Raw genomic sequence first — 24,512 nt, forward strand, 5'->3', positions numbered from 1 at the left:
ATTAAGACCATGTTATCAAAACTGACTAAAATTAATCTCTTCATTGCTAAATGAAAGATTTCCTCTATATTAGGAAGCAATAAATAACCATCACTGTAACAGGATATTCTTTCATTGACCAAAGACTTCCTTGTCAAAATTAAAAACGCTTAAGTCTTATTAACACAGATCATACATAACATTTCTGAAGTTAAAATACATTCAAAGAAACAGCGACATCAAGCTGATATTTTTAAAAAAAGAAATAAAAGATACAATTCACTGAGAAGGTAGTTTGCAAGTATAGATAAAGAAGTAATAAAGACCAGGGCCCAACCCACTCAGACGTATGGGGTCAGTGGGCATTTCTATTGAGGAAGCTTTGCATCATTATCTTTTAGAAAACACAACTATGTATCTGAAATAGATTTTAAAAATCTTTCTGAGGGCTTCCCTCGTGGCGCAGTGGTTAAGAGTCCGCCTGCCGATGCAGGGGACACGGGTTCGTGCCATGGTCTGGGAAGATCCCACATGCCGCGGAGCGGCCAGGCCCGTGAGCCATGGCTGCTGAGCCTGCACGTCCGGAGCCTGTGCTCCACAACGAGAGAGGCCACAACAGTGAGAGGCCCAGTGAGAGGCCCACGTACTGCAAAAAAAAAAAAAAAAAATCTTTCTCAAATTAGAAGCTAAAGCCTCCAATGGGAGTCTTAAGCAAGTTTTTAAAGATCAAGAAGACTGAGCTGAAGAACTGTCAGCAGATGCAGGGTACAAAAAAACTGGCACACTTCACCAACATGTACTTCCACAGAGTTCCTTTATAAAGCCTTTATGATCTGCTAATTCAGAAAGGAACATCATTTCATAACTCTAAAAACCTTTTTAATAGAGATGGTATTCACAAGATAAACTATGGAGGCTTCGTTTTCTTTATACAGAACGGTGATGAAGTGCATTACAAGGCTGCAGATGCTCTTTTGTATCAGAGGACGAGCTATCTGAATATCCCTGGTAGAGATAACATTATCAAAACATAACACAAATCTCAAAAGTGTCATGAATTTAGTATTTCAACTCACTTACTAAAACATTTCTTTAATCTACCAAGTATGAGGCATTGTACTGGGCACAGAGATGAACAAGACATAGCTTCTGCCCTTGAGAAGCTCACAACCTAGATCAGCATGTCCAACACAACTTTTTGCAATAATGGAAATATTCTGTATCTATGCTGTTCACTACAGTAGCCACTAGCCACATGTGACAACTGAGCACTTGAAGTGTGCCCTGTATAACTGAGTAAACGAAGTTTTAATTTTTATTTAACTGTAATCAATTTAAATTGTCACATGTGACTATTGGCTCCCATATTCGACAGTGCAGGTCTAGAGACATACACTATAACCCAGAAGTATTCAAATCAATGCCATAAAATGATAGCGATCATTAGTATATACTTACTTCATTTAGTATGCTTTCCAGTGTTGGAGGAGTATCAACTTGAGGAATATCAAACTCCTTATCATCAATCTAAACAGAGAAAAGAAATTAATGCTCACATAATAATGCTTTCCCTCTTATAACTGTGAGGGCGTTTTAATTGATTAGAACCATCATCAACTAAGAGACAAACATACCACCAAACTCTTCACACAGACAGCCAACTCAATAATCTATGATAGAAAGGGTCAGGTCAAAAGACTACAGACTATCCGCATATTCAGTGATTATCAAGGACAAATATGCACTGATGCCACCATCCTGACAGCCCTTTCCAGAAAGCTTCTGTTGAAGGGCTTTGGCATCTGCTTTCTTAAACAAAACAGCATTTCTTACGACAAGCCCTAATTTTCTAAGTTTAGACATAAGCCATAAGCAATACACAAAGGACTGACACTGCGTTTCTTAGTATTTCATAAATTATGGTGGTGGATGATTAGGTCAAACAACTTGTCATTAAATAGTCTCACGGCCACAAAAACCTATTAATATCAAACCAATGAGGAAAAAAATCACTGCACAAGAATTCTAAACCTACCACTAGCGCTATGATATTGAGACATCATTCAACATAGCTGCACTTCAGTTTCTTCCCCCACAAAATGGAGTATCAGTGTTGTGAAGCTCAAACGAGAAGATGTATTAAAGTGTTTCATAAACTGTAATGAGCTATACAAATGAAGAGTAATATTATTGCATAAAACTGTATAAAGATGCCTATTAATCTATGCAAAAAATGATATATTTAGAGTCTTTGGATCATAAAGTACACTCTAACCAACATTTTCGTTAAACCTCAAACCTGACAAAAGCTGAATTTTTACCAGATCATTTTTGAACTCCAGTTCTTTGTCCAGATCTATGTAGGAGAATTTTGAAAGTGAAGCTTCCAGATTGAGAGACTTATTCAGTTCTTCATCAGTAGTCTTGGCACAGAGGCTCTGTTCCACATTTTCATGGTCTGGTTCATTGTCCATGTTTACTTTTAATAACTGTATTCGGTCAATCCAAGCAAGTTTTTGTTTGTTTTGTTCTGTTTTTTGGGCTTAGATCATGATGAACTGAATGATGATCTCTTTTCAAAAAAGAAAAAATATTTATCATTTAGATTTCCTCAACTGGACATTCCAAAGACTTACTGGGTCAGACTTCTGTGGAAACTGATTCTTCACTCAATCATCTGACTACAGGCAAACAGAAATCAATCCTAGGGTATGGGTTATGATATGCAGGGAGGGTTTCTATGGCAGCACAAAGGAGGAACATCTGACTCAGGAGTCTAGGAAGTGGTCCACCACCCGAAATCCTAAGTCTGGTGATAGTGACAGACTTGGGGCAAGCTCAGCCACTAGACCTGGTACCAACTAGATTTATGTACCTAAGAACAAGAGGGTAACTGGTGCCAAAAGCTGCAATTAACCCCTTCTTCACACTCCCAAACCTGAGCATATCTCCAGTTCTCCTTGAAGATAAGCATATAGTCCAGTTTTGTCACTGTCATCCATACAGGGCCATAGACCTCTAAGGGAACTTGGTGCAGACACAGAGGGCGCAGAATGGATAGCTAGCCACTTAACAGGACACTAGCAAATCTAAAGGTTCAGATCTATTAGGGGAGACAACAATGATGCCAGGATAAAATAATTCCACAGGGCTTCCCTGGTGGCGCAGTGGTTGAGAGTCCTCCTGCCAATGCAGGGGACACGGGTTCGTGGCCCGGTCCGGGAAGATCCCACATGCCGCGGAGTGGCTGGGCCCGTGAGCCATGGCCGCTGAGCCTGCGTGTCCGGAGCCTGTGCTCCGCAACGGAAGAGGCCACGACAGTGAGAGGCCCGCGTACCGCAAAAAAAAAAAGTCCACAGCTGACTAGAGTTCTAGGAAGAAGGCTAGTTAAAGACAGACATTTTCAGGGAAAACTGAAATACTAAAGAAATGTATGCAATTTTTTGGTATTTTTCACAGCTCTAAATGATATAATACCATATCAAAAAGAAACAGATAATCTGGTTTACTTTAAAAGCTGTCTAGAAAACAGCTGTCTGCAAAATTTCTAGAAAACTAAAAATATTTTTGGGGAAAAAAATTATAAGTTTAACAATTACATTTGCCCTTAAATGTTTTTAGTTTGTGTTATAATTAGGCTACAAGTAACCAAACTTTAAAAAGTCCATCACTTAGCTCTTCCTGTTTAGAATAAAGAAGAAAACATATGAAAATAGAAACAATGCCATAGTAATGATGATAATAAAAACAAAGGTCATTTTGTTTTCTAGACTAGGTGTTTTCCACAGTACCCAACAACTAGCAGTAATTCTCAGTAGAAAGCTTTTTCAAACTACATACTGCCCACAGAGGGCATAATCACCACCACCACCAAACTTCCCCACCAAACGAACTTCTCTTACTCTTATTCCTTACTGAAGTGAAGGCAGAAAAAAAGGCTGACAACCTCCGAGCCACTGAAAGAATTAATTTTTTTAAAGGGAGTTGAGAATTAGTTGTTGTTATTGTTCTTTTTAAAATAACATGCCCAGGGACTTCCCTGGTGGCGCAGAGGTTAAGAATCCGCCTGCCAATGCAGGGGACACGGGTTCGAGCCCTGGTCCAGGAAGATCCCACATGCCGCAGAGCAACTAAGCCCATGCACCACAACTACTGAGCCTGTGCTCTAGAGCCCACGAGCCACAACTACTGAGCCCGTGTGCCACAACTGCTGAAGCCCATGAGCTCTGGGCCTGTGCTTCACAACAAGAGAAGCCACCACAATGAGAAGCACGTGCACCGCAATGAAGAGTAGCCCCCGCTCGCCACAACTAGAGAAAGCCCACGTGCAACGAAGGCCCAACACAGCCTAAAATAAATAAATTTATTAAAAAAAAAAAACATGCACTCATGATACAATCTGAGTGTGGGAAGAGTGCCTGCTCACATTTGTATGCTGGTGAGTTTAAGGAACTTTTTTTTAAAAAAATAATAAGTTAAAAAATAAAATAACATGCCCAAAACTCACTAACAATTTTATCTGGTTATGGTCATTTTTTTAGTACACTTAAAATGAATTTCACTTCCTTCAATATTTCTTTTTATCATATTTTAAAAAATGAATATCTACTATGCATAAGAAAGACATGCAGACTCATGAAGACTGATTTTTCAAGAGCTGAAACCAACTTTTCTAGCCAGTACATTTGGTACATTACCAAACAGACTAATTCCTTTCACATGTTGCAGAAGATAGACTCTAACGCTCTGTCCTACAAACACATGCTATCAACTACATTCCTAGAAGACATAACTGAGGGCACTCTGTAACTGGCAACATTTGAAAGCATCTTTCCAATCTCGGGTACTAAATGTACTCCTCCTTTTGCAATGAGCCAAAGGCAGGAGCAATATTAGCGTTTACAAGCCCTTCTTCAAAGAAGACTGAATTGGCTCATGACAAATTACTTCTTAATAAAGTTCACTCTTATTTGTACCACTTAGCAAAAATGATTTCAATTAGTCAAGGAATGTTTGCAAGCATGCACAAATTCACATTCAGTGTTTCCTGAGTACAGTTAAGTTTTATTCTTACACATTTTTTTAAATAGTGGAAAAGACCACATAACAAGAACAAAAACTTTAAATGATTCAATAACCTAAAATGTTTCATTCTTCACATTTGTGTCCCCAAAATAACTCAGAAAGGAAAACAATTTTTTCCTGGTTCTTTTTAAATCTTCTATCTGGAGTTAATGAAAGGTTCTCAGAACAGCTCAGCAACTGTGAACACCAATACCGCACTGAAGAAGTTTCAAGAAATCAAGCATTCTCTGAAAAAATAACATCATCCTGCCACGCTACCCTACTTCATTTCCAACCTTCACTTCACCGAGCTCCTGTTAGTGTGATGTGAAGGCAAACTGGAAAGAACATAAACCAAAGAGTCCATTAAAACCATATTTGAATCGGGGTTTACCAATTCCTATCTATGACCTTGGTCAATTTGTCTACCCTTTCTGAGCCCCTCTATTTCTACATCTGTAAGATGAAATATTGTGGCCATTTGTGCTGTTTGCCCAGAGCATCACCTCTTGTTCTGGGAAAGCCTCCTTCAAACCATGTGGTTCTTGTAGAGGCTGCCAATCAAAAAGCCCCTGGTAACAGAGATTGCACAATATAGCCAGGGTCCTTCACCAGGATTCACTAAAATGGAACTGGTAAGGAAGAGCCATTTCCACTGTTCTTTAAACAATGCATAATAAGGCTGAGCAATATTCCCCACCCTCCACCCCATCCTGTTCTGCAGAAAAGGAGGTCATTTATTCAACACGTATCAACTAAACATCTACTATGCATCTGTCACTGGAGATCTGCCTCTATCAACAGAATTTATACTCTAGGTACAAATTCTCTAGCAAGAATGAAAGCAATCTATAAACAGAAGCGGAGACAAGGAGGAACGAGTGTCCTGATATCATTCAGCCTCCAGGTTCCAGTGTTTTATGATGTTAGCTCTGGCCACAGCTTTCTGGCATTTTGGCTACATAAGCCAACACACTCTCCCAATTTTTCTTTTTCTCGGCGGGGGTCACTTACAATTGAGAGTCCTGACTCTTAGGAATGCAACTACCTATTTGGCAGAGTTACTGTGAAGAATAAATGATATAATGACTGTAAAGCACTTAGAATAATGCCTGGACACAGTTTAGGTTTTCAAGAAATTTAAAAGTTCCTCAAGATTTCCAAATTCTTCTAAAGTTAAAGACCCGAAACAAGAATGTGTTAGAATGTGACCTACATTAGGCCAGGTAAATGAGGAACTCTTCCACCAGTTTTTTTAACCTTGGCAGACATTCCCAACTGTTCTCAAGTTCCAGGATCCTATTTATTCACTGACAATCTCTTCCTCCCAAAAGTGTTATATGAGACAGTTTTCAAATTACACTGAAATCAAATCAAGTTTGTTTTTTTTTAAATATACTATATCCCCCAAAAGATATCACAAAATCATGATATGAAAGCAATTTTACACATCAACTTTGTTTCTGGTCCTCCCAATCCAAGTATTTCTCTTCGTCCATTTCTTTGTTTTGTTTTATCTTCTTGTGGTTTGTTTTGTGAAGAAAAGTATAATACAGAATTAACTTCTATTTGTTTTCTATTATCTTTCTCTGGTAAATGGCCTCCTTTTTAACAGCTCCCCAATACCTACAGGAAAAAATTCCAAATTCTAAGCTATTCCAGGCAGAATAACAGCTCCTTTATGACTAAACTTATTATTTGTATTCAGAGTCCTTCAAGAATAACTTCGAGGACTTCCCTGGTGGCTCAGTGGTTGAGAATCCACCTGCCAATGCAAGGGACACACACAACTACTGAGCCTGCGCTCACTGACTTGCATAGCTAGGCAGACATTCAATAAATATCTGCTGATCAACACAAGAATTGGAATATAAGAATAACACCTGTGTTGCAAATTAAATATACCAGTTTTTTGTTTTTTGGGTTTTTTTGTTTTTGCGGTACGTGGGCCTCTCACTGTTGTGGCCTCTCCCGTTGCGGAGCACAGGCTCCAGACGCGCAGACTCAGCGGCCATGGCTCACGGGCCCAGCCGCTCCGCGGCATGTGGGATCTTCCCAGACTGAGGCACGAACCCGTGTCCCCTGCATCAGCAGGCAGACTCTCAACCACTGTGCCACCAGGGAAGCCCTAAATATACCAGTTTTATTACCTGTAATTGTTAAGCTTCAGATGATATTATTTGACTTATAGCATGCAGGAATCTATGCCATAATAAACCAAGTTATAATTGAGTTCTACCTTTATGTAATGAGGCCTGTCAACTACAGACGATCATCTTCATCCTTCAGATAGCAGCTAAAACTCTGCTTCCTCAAAAAAGCTTCTTTTTGTCCTGCTCAACTAAACTAGGTTCCTGGTTAATAAGCACCTATAACATTGTTCTCCTTTTATCACATTTACCACATTGCAATCATTTTTCCATGTCTGAACCTCCATTCCCTTCCCTCAACTGGAATGTAGGTTCCAGGAAAATGAAGACCATATCTCCCTTTTTTCATCACTGTATTCCCAGTGCCTAATTACATAGTAGCTATTCACCCCACCAATCCATCCACCTAACCACCTCCCCCCCCACCCTCCCTCCCTAGGTAAGCAGCCAAGCAACACTGCATCACTGGCTTCCAGAGCCTTAAACAGCAGTTCTGGTCATTCAAAATAAGATATGGCTAGTCATTCTGCCCACAAAAGCCTCCCACCTTGCAAGTTCCCCTCTTTGCATCTAAGTGAGTTTTTTTTAAATCCCTAACATTGATTTTTTTAAATGATCATTTTGCTCATGTACGACATGACACAAACTCCAGAATTTCAAATATTTTGTTTTTTTACATTAATTCAGCCTATAGGCCAAGATGAAAACAGTGAAAATGTATCATATGTTCATTCAATTTATAGGAATTCAACCATTATCTACGGCAAATGTAAAGAGAAGAAAAGAAATGATTCACACAGAGCCAGGGACTCTGCATACCGCTCCACTCAATAACTACAAGCTTCAGAGTATGCATGGGGGGAGGGGGTGGGTATCCACTGGCTTTTTGGTCAGTCTCACTTCTCGCATGCCTCATACACGGCAATCCGTGTCACCTGTTCCAACATCGAGCAAAAACTGGCCGTGCTGAACTTCCTGAGAGATCAGTCTCTAACATGACTCCTTCCCCGGGTACTCAATCTTCAAGGTACTTTTTGAGGGTGCTCAAGTTTCACCCTTACTCATTGACTTCAGAAACAGACCCATCTTTCCTTTGGAAGACCGCTCCTCCTCCACTTCAACCATGTAATTTTGGTGGTGCTGCCAATCAAATACCCTCTCTGCTTGGCCAGAAGAATAAGCACATGACATTCTTGTATCCAATCTGGCCAACCAGTGTCCTTCCCTGAAACTTATAAATATTGGAGGTAGGAGATTTCTCTCTAGGGTGCTTAAGCCTGGATGACATAACACAAAGGCTGTTATACAGAATGAAGATAATTCACACATTAATTCAAAATTCACTTAAGAATAAACAGTCTGTTCTTACAAATATATACAGATGACACCCGAAGCTGTAGGTTAAGAGAAGATGTTATCTAAACTCTGTGAAAACTATAAACAAAAGTTAAACATACTTAAGTTCAAAAGGCCTTACTTTTCATTCACATACATAACTGACATTTGGTGTCACAATGGTTGATATGTCTATGAAAGGGTGGGAAAGAGTTGATAAATCACCAAGAGGTCCCAATATTCTGGAAGACAGAAAACATCCATCTGCTGACGCTGGTCCAGGTACAAAGGAAATGTATAAAGGATAATCAACATACTATTCCCTTGACCTCTGGAAAAAATTTCCTCACATATGTCTCTTTGACATACGAAGCCAATAGTTCAACCAGAATTTTTTCTCCCATTTATCGTTATTCTGCATTCTATGGAACACACCAGCTACTGACAGAGATTTCAATAGCTACTCTTCTTAAATTTAACCATGAGCAAACCCATATCTTACACAAACATATGTAGAGCCTCCATCCCCATTTATATTAGAGATACTTGAAACACACACCTGATACTTAATTTATCTCCTAATCGCAGACATCTGGAGTAGAGTTGGCACCACAAGTTACCGACCACGTTTGGCTTGTTTGCTGTGGGTCGGGGAGTATGGTAGAGGACACAGCCTTCCTGACCATTCTAGTATCAATCTAACATTAGCAGGGTATGAAGGAGGCATGCCTGTTTGGAGAAGGCTCCCCAGCAGCTCCTGACCACCCATAGCCATGAAACCTTTCTCACTGATACTACTTCATCCCACCTTTCCTCCTTTGAAACACACCCAAACATTTTAGGCAGCTCTGTTTCCATCTGCCCCACCACTCCTTCCCCAAGTACCACACTTGGAGAACTAACCAGGACACAGGAATGGCCTCGAACATCAGAGACCCACGTCTCCCCTGCTGCCCTCACTCTGGGGCACACGTTGCAAGCAGAGAGAAACTGGACCGAGCCTCACAGGGTGCGCACCAATCCTTAGATGGACACCCCATCTAAGCTTCTGCCTCACACTCGGGAAGCACACTTATCCCAGGCCTCGAGGGATGGAGGAGCCTACACCTGCGCCCCAGACCCCAAAGGCGGGCTACACACCTGTTCCGCTGCGCGAGGGAAGTGATTACCGGCCTCCAAGGCTCACAATCTGGAGAAGCGGGTGCACCTGCACCTCAGCTTCACATTCTTTGGAACCAACAAGTGGAAACTGCCTAACCCAAGTTCCAGGCCAAACACAGGACACTCTCCTCCGCCCCAGAGTCAACCCCGCCCGGACGGTGGGCCCTGGTCCTGTTAGCCCATCAGGGGCCGCTCGGTCAGCCAGTCCAAGACCGCCCCGCTGTCGCGCGGGGGAAAGGGCCGAGGCTCAAGGTCCCGGCACGCGTTCTCCTCCCGCCCCGGGTACAGCCCCCCACCACTGCCCCCACCCCGTTGGCCCGCTCTCCGGAGACTCGTTACCTGAGCTCTCAGCCTTTCCAGCCCGCGTGACCCGCCCCCTGCTCTAGCCCCACGCACGCGCAGTATCTACCCGATGGCCATGCTTCCGCTTTCCTCTTCTCACCCGGGTCTCTCCTGGGCGGTCCGCCCCTCTACACCACGCCCCCAGTTAAAGGGCCAGAGATACACTGTCTCACCCCAGGGACTTCTGGCGTGATTAACATCGTTAGGAACCGGAGAGTGGAAACGTCAGAGGAGAGTAGACCAATAAATAGTAGTCCGTTAGATGAGAAGAGAAACCCTCCTCCAGCCCTATGTCAGTGAATTTATCTAGCATTTAAGAAAGTGAACCTATCTTCAGCCAGCCCAGAAAGGGTAGCTGATTCCCAACCAGTAATTTTTAATTTTAATCTTTTTAAATACGAATATAGAATTACCAGCTTTTTATTTTGCCAAATAAAGACAATTAGCACACACACACTAGAAATCAACTATTATTTTCTAATTTACCGTCAACATTGCTCCATAAAAATACATCTTAAGGGAACATATGTATATGTATAACTGATTCACTTTGTTATAAAGCAGAAACTAACACACCATTGTAAAGCAATTATACCCCAATAAAGATGTTAAAAAAAAATACATCTTAACAGCAAAAGTATAGGAGAGATACGCTCTCAAATAAAGGAGAGATCTTTAAAATGGATAGAACTATGTTTATTTCTCTTATTCCTCCTCAAGAAAGATGAACACTTTCAGGACAGACTGGTTTTTAGAGGCACCACTGTAGATAACGTGGGCCCCAGGACACAGATCTTATGCCTACTGGGGCCTATGGTCAAGAAAATAGAAGGAGGAAGCACACCAGAAAATGTTCCTGGAAGGAGATAGAGAAAATATTCAGTTGGGGAGACATTTATTGAGCATCAATCCGGTTCACTATACTTCTGGGTCTTTGAAGGACCCAAAGGTGGGTAAGACACAGCCCTGCCCTCCAGGTACTCTAAGAACTCAGTGTACAGACAAAGCTACAGTGCAAGGCAGGCTGTTTTGAGTGCTATAAGAAAGGTATGAGATCATCATTTCAGGATCACACATGAGGGAAAATGGGGAACACTTCAGGGAGGATGTGCTGTCTTATTAGGACGCTGAAGGATTTCAGCAGGCAGAGAGCAGGGAGAATTCCTAGCTGAGGGAACAGTGGAATTAAAGGCATTACAAAGCAAGATTGGAGACAAACTGCTGGCCTGATGTGGCTCTGACATGGGCAGTGGCTTTCAAATTTTTTGATCATCACTCACAGTAAGAAATACATTTCAGCTATGACCTAGTAACCTAGTGTGCGTGTGTGTGTGTGTGTGTGTGTGCATGTGTGTACACCCTGTGACATTGTCTTTAGTATGTGCAATGCAACTTGGTATTTTCTATTTTTTTTTTTGATGCTGGTTAAAAAATTGATTTCATGACACTAATACATAGCAACCCATAGCTTGAAAACACTGGTGTAGAGTGTGTTAGAGGTACAAAAGGCTCAAACCAGATCCAGGAGGGCATTAATGCCAAGCTGGTGGGTCTGATCTTCTGGTAAGAGCCTTTGGGAGTTCTTAAGCAGAGGAGTGGCATAACTGTAGCTGTACTTTAGAACTCTGAAGACCTGTCTTTAGTTCTGAATATCACATTGTTAGAGGAAACTTATTAAACAGGAGCCTGTCTGGAGCAAGGTAAGCAGGCTGGTGAAATCGGAGACCCTGACAGAGAACAGCTGAAAGTGTTAGGCAGAGAGGAAATTGACAGAAGTGGGGGGAGCTGGGTTATGGAGGTGGCAGGTGGGGAAGGTTGCTAACTGACCTTCTTGAAACATCTCTGCTGCAGTTGTAAACTTACTCTGTGTAACTCTAGAAAGTAGACCTGGGACCTGTGGATAGATGTTGTAGGGAAGCAATTCCAACTCACAGTCAGGAGTGTTTTAGCATGGTCCAACTGACATGCTGTCCTTTATAGGGCTGTTTACATTAATTAAAAAAATGAAACTGTTGTATACTTATTATTGAAAACTTGAAAGAATCAGGAAATATAAAAAGTAAAGCATAAATTACCCACATTTCAGGAAAAAAGCACTCATGGTTTTGACTTATTTTCGTTGGGTCTTTTACTTTGCATATTTATATTTTTTATATAATAGAACTATATAGAAAATATAGTACTGTACCCTGCTTTTTATTTTTTCCTCAATGTTATATCTTTTTGGTTTTTTTTAAATTTTATAGAAATACAGTTGATTTACAATGTTGTGTTAATTTCTGGTGTACAGCAAAGTGATTCAGTTATATATATATTCTTTTTCATACTCTTTTCCATTATGGTTTATCACAGGATATTGAATATAGTTCCCTGTGCTATACAGCAGGACCTTGTTGTTTATCCATTCTGTATATAGTAGTTTGAGTCTGCTAATCCCAAACTCCCAATCCTTCCCTTCCCCACGGCAACTACAAGTCTGTTCTCTGTGTCTGTGAGTTTGTTTTTGTTTCATAGATATGTTCATTTGTGTCATATTTTAGATTATACATATAAATGATATCATATGGTATTTGTCTTTCCCTTTCTGACTTACTTCGCTTAGTATAATAGTCTCTAGGTCCATACATGTTGCTGCAAATGGCATTATTTCTCAATGTTAGATCTTGAAAATTATATACTGTTATTCAAATTGTTCACAAATATTTGTAATGCCTACATAATTGTTGATAATATAGTTGATGTCATTATTTTTGGACATTAGGAGGGTTCCTATTTTTCACTGTTAACAGGAACAGGGCCATGAATATCTTTATACAGAAATCTTTGCCCACATTTCAAAATTATTCCCCTAGGATAAAAACCTGTAAGTGAAATTACTGATTCAAATGCTTTGAAAACTCTTAAGTCTGTGAATACCTACTGCCAAATTGCTTTCCAGAAAATTCAGGCCAGTTTTCATTCTCGCCAAAAGTGTTCAAGGGTGCCCATCACACATACCCACCAGCATTTATTTTATCCTTTTAAAAAGCTTTGCCACTTTGATAGTGGAAGTGGCTCTAATTTTAATTTGTATTGGATTACTAGTGGGGTGGAATCTCTTTATGAATTTATCAACCCTTTATAGTTATTCTGGGAATGCAATTTCACTGCCTCTGTTTGGATTTGTGATTGGCAAATAGCACTAAGTGAATTGTTGCAGACGTATGAGAAAAAAAACACAAAGGGACTTAAAAAACAAATGATGTGGTCACACCAAGTTATAGCCAAATTATATTGTGGTGTACCATACAAAGAAAGGTTAGTGGGAGAACTGAGTCATCACAAAGTACGTGGTTAAACAGGTCTGTGCTATTGCAGTCAGTAAAATATTTATGTTGTGAGGGGCAATTTGGTTTCAGCAAAACACCATTCCTTATATTAAGTCAACATTGTAAATTTTAATTTCCCCATTTGGTAGTTCTGTTTGTATTTACTTTATAAATTTGTTTTGGATTTATAGATGCATAAAATTTATAAAAATGAATCTTTTCCTTAGTTTTGTGTTTACATATATACACATATACATATATGTGTATGCAACATCATAAAAAATAATTTAAGCCAACTCTAGAGATCCATGAGACTCTTTTTCCCTTACAAGGAACCTGAACATTATTTAAGTTTGAGAAACATTGGTATTAGAGTTTTCTTAAAATTTCATTTGTCATTATGTAAATATAGGCATTGGGATTTTAAAAAAAGAAGAAAAAGGTAAAAGTGGTGTCAGCTTATATATTGGATTTTTCTACACAGAATATTGTTATGATTTGCTTGCCTTTGGAAAGAGCACCAAAAGCTATACTATGTTTAGGGTTCAGAGAGTATGTTTTGGCTGAAAATGTACCATTCATCAAAGTTAACTTTGCACAGGTCATTAAGACCTAGACAGAAGAATTTTGGGCTTTATTAAACTTGTCTTTTTAAGTAAGACAAAGCAGTTGAGCAGTTAGCAATTAAAATGGAACCTCTGTGAAGTGGTCTTAAGAGAAATTAAACCCATGAGAAAAAGGCCCCACATGCAATGTAGGAGCCTTGGGGCGTGGGAATCAGTGAGGGCGGGCCGACGGCCAGGAGCTAGAAGGGCAGCACCACTGAAGGAATGCTGCAGAAGGATGATGTCCTGATACCCAACACAAGTCTTCCAGCTTTCCCCAAGGCAGGAGGGATGGAGAGCATGGTCCAGACATTGCTATTACATTGTATCCAGAGTAAGCCACATTTATCCTGAAGGAAAAAATGTCTGGGGCCTGAGAATGAGAGAAAGAGACTAGGAGGTGAATAGTTGTGCCATTTCTTTCTTTGTTCACAATCACAAAATAAATTGGCCTCTTTTCCTTTTTAAAAAAGGAACCTGATATACAGGGTTCTTATTGGGTCAGAGCACCCAAGACAGCTGGAGAGAAGTGAAATTGGTTATCTGTAAGTTACTCAAGCTGGTCCAGATGTCATTCTCAGGTTCCCTCTGCCGGGAATGCTCTTTCTCCAAGGTAACTACATGGCTCACTCCCTTAGCTTCTTTGGGACTTTGTTCAAATGCCACTGTGTTAGTCAGGGCAACAAATGCAAAGCAGATGGGGGTGAAGTACTCTCCTCCATCCAGGACGCAGGGACCAAGGTTCTTCCCATCTGGTGACACTCTTTGTTGAACTCATGGCCTCTAAGTTCTCTGAGGCAGGAAGATGGAAAAGGCTTACTAGCTCTAAACTGCCTTGGCCTGAAAATATGCACCACTTCTGCTCTCAGTCCATTGGCCAACAGCAGCCACCTGGCCCTGCTTTACCACAATGGAAGCCAGGAAGTGTAGGGGAATACTCAGGATATCTGGGAAGCACATGTGACTCTCCCACAGACCACCCCTCTTTCCCCCAGGACTCACTCACCACCCTTTCAGACTTTATTGTCTTCCATAGTACTTACCATCCTCCAAAATGCTGTATATTTTACTTATTTATCTCTGAGGTTTCTGCCTTCCCCACTAGTACCTAAGCACCATGAGCATGGAGATTTTCATCTGTTTCATTTATGTTTTTATCCTTAACATCTAGAACAGTACTTGGCATATGGTAAGAGCTCCATAATTTTTTATTAAATAAATGAATGAATTCTGCAATAACAGTTTATATTTGTGTGTGGTGGGGTATCACATACACTGACCTGAGGATGCTTCCCAAGAAATAAAGAGCCCCCCCTTATGCATACACAAGCATGTATTGAGTGCCTACTCTGTGCCAGGCACCATGCTTGGTGCCAGAAACACAGGTATGAGAAATACTCCCTGATCCCTAGCTAGGAAGAAACAATTAAAAATGCAATATTTATTAAGACCCATAATAGAAATAAATTATGAGAGCTCAAAAGGCCAAATTCTTCTGAGCTTTAGTGAGAATCAAATTTTATATCCAAGTCTTACTAGAATGGCAATGAAAAAAGAATGAGGGTGGGGGACTGGTAGGGGACTCAGGAATCATAAATTGCTCCCCAAAGTCATCAAGGAAATAAGATCTATATTCTCTACCATTTTGTATTCTTGACAAAAGTTTGCCTTTCACTTTTCATTCACCCATTCATCCTAGTGCCTTCGCACATTCTCTTTCCCTTCAGCCTTAGAGTAGAGCAGCCCATGTGCACTTGGTTGAGAGAAAGATCTCACTATTTAAAAATATCTTTCTGATAAATTCACGATTCCAGAAATGCCATCATTGGAAATCTACTTAGAGTATTTTGTCTTCCAGCCCCACCCCTGCCACTCCTCCTATACTCCTGCAAGCAAATAAGCACGCATTTATCAGTCTTTTGAAGGGAGAAGTGGCATCATGGGAGCCCTGCCGGAACTTAATAGCAAAAAGAGGGTGGAGAGGGAGGTTGGGGGTTGGGATCTGGCGTATAAAGGGGACACTAAGCAGTCACTGAAGACTTGGACTGGGTATCAGACAAGGGAAAGAGCAAGAAAAGAGCAGATGGGCTCCCCTGGTGGTGCAATGGTTGAGAGTCCGCCTGCCGATTCAGGGGACACGGGTTCGTGCCCCGGTCCGGGAAGATCCTACATGCTGCGGAGCGGCTGGGCCTGGGAGCCATGGCCGCTGAGCCTGCCGGTCCGGAGCCTGTGCTCCCCAATAGAAGAGGCCACAACAGTGAGAGGCCCGCGTACCGCAAAAAAAAAAAAAAAAAAAAAAAAAAGCAGAGAAGATGCAGAAACAACGAGGGCATCAAATGCAAATTTCACCTATTTCACCATTTTGCCTGGGGATAGCCTTGCTTACACAAAATGACACATACCTCTGTAACACAGAAAGGGAAGCGTTGGGTTCTGCTGAAAATGAAAGAAAATTCAAAACAATAGTAATGTTCCACTGTGTCAGGCCCCAGACTCCTTCTTTCTCATTTTTCCTCCATGGCGGGGTGGGGGCGGGGGGGGGGGCCTCAATTCCCAAGTCTATCTCCTGGTCCAAGTAGTCTGCTCCAACCATCACATCCACCTTCCAACTAGCAAGGAAGAGAAAAGGAAGGAAGAAGTTATGTAAGCTATTTATTGTTTGTGTAACTACTCCAAAAATTAGAGGCCTAAAACAGCAACATATATTATCTAACAGTTTCAGGAATCCAGGCATGGCTTAGCCAGGCCATTTGGCCCAGGGTCTGTCACAAGTCTGCCACCAAGGTGTTGGCTCAGGCTGTGACATCTCAAGCCTCAAATTGGGAAGGATCTGCTTCCAAGCTCACTCACATTGTTATTGGCAGGATTTGCTTCCCTGCAGGCCATTGGACCAAGGGCCTTAGCTCCTTGTCACATGGGCTTCTCCAAAAGGCCACCCACAACATGGCAACTTGTTTCATCCGAGCAGGCAAGAAGAGACATCAAGAATGTGAGCAAGGCAGAAGTCATGGTCTTTTGTAAGCTGATCTTGGAAGTGACTTCCCATCATTTTTTGCTACAGTCTATTTGTTAGAAGCACTAGCTCCAGCCCACACCAAAGGGGAGAGAATTACACAAGAGTGTGACTTCCAGGAAGTGGGATCACTGGCAGCCACTTTAGAAACTGCCAGCAAAGAAGGTTATGCCCACTCCCTTCAGAGACTCTTTCTTAAAATTGACTACATCAGTTCTGCCCACATCTAGCTGCAAGGGAGGCTGGGTAATGTAGTCTCTATTCTGGGTGACTGTCAGCCCAGCTAAAACTTAGGGACTCAGTTTTGTAGAGGAATTACAGGATTCTGGAGAGTAGAAGACTTGGTTGTTCTGTGTGCCAGCCCCAGGCATTGAGGGCAAGGAGGAGAAATATCTTTGGGTAGAGTTGTAGAATCTGAGTTCAAATCCTACCTTTGCTATACCCTATGCTGAGTGAATTATTTAACTTCACGGAGTATCATTGATACTCAGTATCAGACTAAATGAAATGTGAAGCATCTTGCACTTGGTTCGTTCTCAATAATACCTACTAGAACTGTTTCAGAGGTAGCTTAATATCTCAGAAACTTTTAAACCAGGCTCTGACACCCAACCAGCTTGCCATGACTCCATGCCTTTCACCTAACCTCTTTGCACACCAGTTCCTTGTTGGTAAAAGGGAGTACAAACACCTGCCCTACCTATCTTATCAGGTTGTTATAAAGATAACGTGTATGAGTGTATCAGAGTTTTTTGTTTTTTGTGTTTTAATTCGAAATGCCATGCAAACTTATCGTGGCATTAGTGGCCACCGGGTGGCAGTGGGAAGAATGGGCTTGGGTTATGGCCCACGGCCGCCAGATGGTGCTGGCCTTCAGCAGATAATACCCTGGCTTTGCTGGGAAACTGCAAGAGAGCCAAAAGGCTCTTGGAGAAGGCCAGTGCAACCCCTCATCTACAGATGAGAGAAATAAGACCAGGGGAGGGTGTGGGGAGGATGTCACACAGCAGTGAGTGCTGAAGCCCTGCTTTCCTGACTTTACTGCGATCAGGGCTAAGGATGGCTCTTCTTTCTACACAGAATGATGCTCTCACTTTCTCTCCACACTTGCCCTGGAGACCAAAGTTGTTCACTGTCTTCTTGTTCATGGAATTACCAAATTTTAAAAGCCTGAAAAATGTCCACAAATAGCATCTGTCTCTCTGGCTCTGTAGCACAGTGGTTAAAAACATGATTTTAGCATCAAACAGACCTCAATTTATATCTGTATAGCAGGCTCCTTACTGCAAAGTTAAGATAATTTCTACCTGCTAGGGTCGGTGTGAAGGTAAGTGAGATAAAGCACGTGAAAATAAGAGGTAACATTAATTAGTGCACACTCATTTAAGCAGTTTATGTGTACTTAATTCATCTAATTCTCACCATAACCTTAGGTAACTTTTATTATGTTCATTTTACAGAGGAAGAAACTGAAGCATAGATAGGTTGTAACTTGCCCACCCTCAAAGCTGTACGTGGAGGAGTCTGGATTTAAACCTGTTTTCAGAGCCCATGCCCTTAACCATATGTATTACTAATTGTTTGGCAGAGAGTAAATGTCCAATAAATAACAGATATAGATCCACAGGGGCCAAGCTGAAGATTCCAGCTTGAGGGACAAGGGTTTGGAATGAATGGCATGACCATGATGCACCTACACTTTCAGAGCGGAGAGAATAGCACACAGTTGGATGAAAAGTGTTAAGTATCCAAGTTAATAAAACAAAGGTAACTAACAAAAACTTTTCTAAAAAATAAGTGAAGCACAGCAACTGGGCTTTAGACTTTAGAGGCAGAGAGGATAGGATTTGACTTCTGATCCTGCCTCTGGCTAGACCTTAGGCAAGTTGTTTAATATCTTTGAGCATCAGTTCCCTCACCTAAAAATTGAAGCTAAAACTCTACCTTGCAGAATTACTGTGAGTATTAAAGCCACTGTGGTTAAAAATGCACATTTTTTAAATGTACACAGTAGAGCAGATATTTGATTATTACAATTCTTATTATTCCACAAATATGTATTGAGCAGATTGAAAGGGATTTAAGATGTTAAGATATTGTTCTTTCCCTCAAGGAACTTATATAGGGGAGGTGATGGACGTACATACCATTTGGTAGAAGGTCTCTTAGGAGAGCTGAAACATGTCGTGGGAATTAGAGGAGGGCAAGGTATTTTTCTAGCAGTGACAATTGGAGAAGGTTTCATGTATATGATATTAAGATTAGTCTTCAAGGACACAAAGAAGGTGAGAAGAATATTCCATAAACTTCATTAGCAAAGGTAAAGGGGCCAGAAAGAGCCTGTTTGTTTGGGGAATAGTAGGCAGTCCACAGTAGAAATGTGAGTCAGGCTTGAGAGTATGGCAGCAGAACAGGAAGGGAATTTCTGGTTAGACTTGGCACGTTAAACATAGGCATTTGACCCTGTTCCTAAAATGACAGTAAAGTAATAACATACAAACCCACCAGGACTCCAGGAACAAGAGAAGAGACAATAGCTGATGGAAGATATCCCCCAAAATTTGGAAGATGGAAAGTAGTTAGATGAGTATTAACTGACTAAGTAAAGACAATAAAGCTGCCTGAAAGGCAGGCACGGGGTGAAGAAGCCTTCAAGAAGGAAGCCAGTTTGGTATGAAAACCAAAACAAACAACAACAACAAAAACCCACCAAACCTAGAAAAGTTTAGAAAATAGAGGCACCACGTAACTCTGAAGCTAAAAGGATGGAGTTGGGCTGAAAACACATGGAAGAGCTGAAAGTCTGATTCTTCTCTCCAGTCCTTGTAGCCAGATGACTTTTCCACCCCACCCAGCAAAATACAGGAGGTTCACTCTCTGGAGAGGCCAAAGGAGAGAGACTGTGGACTTGGGGAAGACACCAGGCAAAGCAAATGGAAGAGGTAAGGCACCATACTGAAAACAGGGGGATTAAGTAAAAGTCTCCATTCTTAACTTTTACCTTAAGTAAAAGTCTCCTCCACCTCTTTCCTTGTTAGGCTCCCACAATGCTGGAAGCCTGGCTTACACTCTAGAGGAAAGAGGTTGGGGAAGTGTCTGCTGGGTAAACCAAGATGTGGTCCACCACTCAACCAGCCCAGTGCACACACAAAGAGATTTCAATGAGCTCAGGAGAAACAGTCAATTCAAGGAAAAGAAAAAAAATTTTAACAGCATTATTTATATCCTCAGAGGGAAAGGAAACTATTACACCCATGAAACAAGATTGGGTCTATAGAAAAAAGAAACTTCAGAGATAAGAAACTTCAGAGATAAGAAACTTCAGAGATAAGAAAGCTTTTGGAAATAAAGATAGTTAATTATTTTATTGTATATGTTTGGGAGAAAATATTTTAGAAAATCTCTCAAAAGTAAAACAATAAAAGATTTTTTTTAAATAATAAGAGAAAAAAGACAAGAGCACTAGAGAATTATTCTAAAAGGCTCAATACTAGAACAGGAGTTCCAGAAAGAGGACACTGAGAAAAGTTTGGAACTGATTGCTAAAGAAATCATTTAAAAATTTTCCAGAACGGTATAAAAAATTATATTAATACACATCATTGTAATATTTCAGACATCAGAAATAAAAAGCAGATCCTTAAAGCTTCTAGAGAGAAAAATTGGGCCCCATATAAAGGATTGGGGTTCAGAATGTAGCAGACTTCTCAAAAACAATGCTGAAGGGGCAGGAGGGATTTTACTGGGGTGATGAAAATTTTCTAAAACTGGTTTGTGGTGATGATTTTTCAACTTGGTATATTTAGTGAAAAATCATTAAACTGTACATTTGAAATGGGTGAATTTTATAAATCCAATAATATAGCTCAATAACGTGAAATTTTTCATAAAATAAAAAACTGTGGAATTAATATATAAAGCATTTCAAATACAAAAATGTATAAGCATATTACAAAACAGCTAATTATAAAATCCATGTATAAATGTTAATCATATCATTCAAATAAATTAGGAAGCAAAACAAGAACAAATAAAAGCACTGCTGAATGGAAGCTAGAAGATCATCAAGCAATTTCTTTTCCAAATTCTGAAAGAAAATTATTTTATATCTACAATTCTCTAGCCAGTCTAACTGCTAATAAAACATGAACGAAGTTACTTGCAGACATGCCAAGTTTCAAAAAATGCATCTCTGTCGTACCCATTCTCATAAAGCTACTAAAGGATATTATGAGGAATAAACCAAGAAGGAAGACATGGGACCCAAGGAAAGAGGAGAATCTAATATGGGAGAAAGAATAAAGAATTTTCCAGAAAGATGATGAAGGAGGCTCCAGGACGACAGTTGTGCAGCAACCCAGGAGAGCAACCAATCCAGACTAGAGCAGGAAAACCCCATGCCTCAGGCATGAAGTTTTGAAGAGATTAATGGAATATATGTATGGATAACCTGATTTATTTGAGTATTATAGAGAGAGTTCTAGCCTATAAGAGAGTTTAGGGATAAATTAGCAATAAGTACATAGAAAACTAAGCACAGGGGGAAAAAGAAGTAATTATTAACTTTAGGGGGGAAATGTTATTTTAAAAAAGAAATGTACCAGAATCACACCAAAAAATAAAAATAAATAAAAAAGAAATGTAATCATATATAGTTTATTATGTCAGTCAGCTGTGAGCAATATTTACATAGTCATAATCATGTAAGTGCTGAATGTTGATTTAACTAAAAACCCCATGCTTCAACAATATTGAGGGAATGTGGGGCTTTGTGTGTGTGTGTGTGTGTGTGTGTGTGTGTGTGTGTGTGTTCAGGGAAAGGACCTGTAAGAAAGATGTATCCTCATCTTCCTACAGAAGTTGTCTTAGTTTGGATTTCCCCTGAGGCAGACCCTGAGACAAGGATTTGCCAGCAAGTCATTTATTTGGAAGTGCTGGGGACACTCATAGAGAAGTGGGAAAGTGACATAGGGAAGGGAAAACAAACAATAAAGAATGAGTGATTAGAACTTACTCCCACGAAAACTCTGGGAAATGGGGCAAAACACAGTCTCAGAATTATTCTGCCTGAGGGGCAGGGAGCTGAGGTATTCATACACCAATTCCTGAAAGTCACTGGTTGAGGACCGCTGAAGGAAGGAGGGATGGCATAGTCATTTCCTGGAACGTCAGCCTGTACATGTGAGGGCAGAGCCCCAAAGTCTTCAGGTACAGAGATGCAACCCTGGCAGTTAGAAGGGAGGAACGATGCTTCATGGGAAGGTCTAAGGGGCACAGGTGGGACACCAACAGCATCTGAGATAGAAGTCAATAGATAATGTCTAAAATAGAAAGCTCTAAAATTACAACATAAGCATTTATTTCCATTAGAAAATCGAGGTAAACACTTGAAGAAATAGCAAGAAATGTTGAAAGCAATTAACTTGAGAAGTAGAAATCAGAGGTGGGGAGACATGAAGCAGAGAGCAATTTGTTTTATACCTAGTAGGACTATTTGGCTTTTTAAACACTGTATTATGTATTCGTTTAATAAAAATGAAAATTATATTTACCAAAAAAAATGAACAGGCAGCGCCAAGGAAGATGAGGTCATGATCTCAGGGTGGGACAACGGCTATGGAAGACCAGACCTGGCCTCAGGCTGGACTTCGGAACTGATCTTCTTTGGGGTTTCCGAGAGCATCAGGTGCTGGCGGAAGGCTGGCCGTCTGTCATGGGGCAATTGTGGGTGGTCTGTGGATGACTCCTGTCTGGTCTAGGGACCTGGGAGAATGGTGCTGCCATTTACAGGCACTGCGAGAGCAGGCTGGGAGGAGAAGGTGGTGAGGTCACTTTGGAGCGTGTGGAGGTGGGGTACCTAGGAGCACACCTGAGGGAGAGGCCCAGTGGCAGCTCAGGAGAGGGATGAGGGTCTCAGGGAATTTCTGGAAATTGTTCCCAGACAAATAATAGGAGAAGAGATGGGACTCAGTGGAGAGCGTTAGTGAGACAGTCAAGGGAGGGAATTCAGGGGCAGAATCATGACACATGTGAGGGGGAGACAGAGGAGACAATGAGAAGATAAAAAGACTTGGCGATAGAAGTGTGAAGGGAAGTGTGAGGTCGGGGACCTTATTTCAGGAGCAGCAGTCACCAGTGTTCCAGGCTGCTGTGCTGTCATCATGGAGGGTGAGATGCAGACGAAAGCCCTTGCCTTTAGCCTGCACTCTGAGATGGCAGAGAAATCTCTGCCTGAGAAGTCAGGGGACCTAACTTCTGGACTTCTTTTCACCTCCAACCCTGTGCGAATTACTTACCTCCCTGGACCTCAATTCCCACAACAGCGCAATTGGCCTGACAATCAGTCAGTTGTGTGTACTGGTACAGTTATACATGCTTGAGAAACAGAAATGTTTCCAGACTGCTTGGTAAAAAGCCATTTCCCTGAGTCCTTCAAATCTGCCCCCCCACTCCCTCCTTCCTGGTCCCCACTCTGGGACCACTCCCTTCCCCAAACCCTCCTCCACTAACTAAGGGAGGACGCCCCTAGCCCTCTCTCAGCTGTATGGCCTGCGCCCATGCCAATCGGTGGGCCCCTAGGATATTGGTTGTTAAATATTTTGACTATCACCCCTGCTAATAATACCTTCCCTGCCTACCTGACAATGACCTGGTAAGGATCAAATGAAATAACAGATGTGAAAGGCCTTTGCAAATGCTCCAAGTGCTGTCATATATTGGGTAAAATATTGTTTAAACATCAAAATGCAAAAGTAGTGCTGCTGAGAGACGCGGTCACAGAGGGCATGGACACAGATCTGTGATGAATTGCAGGGCTGGAGACGGAGTGAGGGGGAGGGAAAGTGAGAGAGCGGCAGGGCAGAGAAGGGAGAGAAGAAAGGACAGGCTGAAACCAGGCTGAGTGTGCAGCCTCCCTCCCTAAGCATGGGGATGCTGTAGGCAAGACGCAGGAAACCAGATCCAGCTCAGACCACGTGCTGGGTTTTTGCCCTTGCACCAGACTTCATGTGTGTGTGTGTGTGTGTGTGTGTGTGTGTGTGTGTGTGTGTGTGTGTGTGTGTGTGTGTGTGTGTTGGGGATTGGAGAGAGGCAGGTGATATAAGTCCTTATGCATATGTTCTTGCTTATGCAGCTTGGTGTGGCCTGACATTGGTAAAAGCCCCAGGATGGCAGAAACCTCAGATACTTCGGGGTTTGTGCCACCTCTAGACGTCTGGCGTTCCCAGAACCAAGCCCCACAGGTGGGGTCTTCCTATAAAATCAGTCCCAGTAATCCTCTACACCCCCTAGCATCTCTACAGTCTACAAACATGCTCAAACACCTTTCTTCATTCAAGGTTCACAACTACGCTGCAAATTAGGTAATGTTATTCCTGGTTGATAGCTGAGGAAACTGAGGCGCAGAGAAGTTAACTGACTTGTCAGAAATACGCAGAGAGCAAATGGCAAAGTCGGGACTTTGACCCAGGTTTGTGCTTGTTTCCTTCTTCAGACAGGACTCGCTGGAGGTCTTGTCTGAAAGGAGAACCTTCTTTTAAATGTCAGGCCCTCTGGG

The 24,512-nt window shown here is 41.4% G+C and overlaps 1 protein-coding gene across 1 annotated transcript in view; it reads right to left on the reverse strand.

Moving 5' to 3' along the window:
• VPS8 (VPS8 subunit of CORVET complex) overlaps nucleotides 1-10,052 on the reverse strand; it is a 305,525-nt gene extending 295,473 nt beyond the window's left edge. Inside the window, exons 1-3 of the mRNA XM_082840463.1 lie at nucleotides 10,029-10,052; nucleotides 2,301-2,551; nucleotides 1,438-1,506 (exon numbers count right to left, since the gene is read on the reverse strand). Coding sequence (XP_082696589.1) covers nucleotides 1,438-1,506; nucleotides 2,301-2,453 — 222 coding nt within the window. The 5' untranslated portion in view covers nucleotides 2,454-2,551; nucleotides 10,029-10,052. The remainder of the gene's footprint in view (nucleotides 1-1,437; nucleotides 1,507-2,300; nucleotides 2,552-10,028) is intronic.
• Between the last annotated feature and the right edge of the window lie 14,460 nt (nucleotides 10,053-24,512).

The sequence above is a fragment of the Leucopleurus acutus genome (genome assembly GCF_964270905.1).
Source record: "Leucopleurus acutus genome assembly, chromosome: 5".
NCBI lineage: Eukaryota > Metazoa > Chordata > Mammalia > Artiodactyla > Delphinidae > Leucopleurus > Leucopleurus acutus.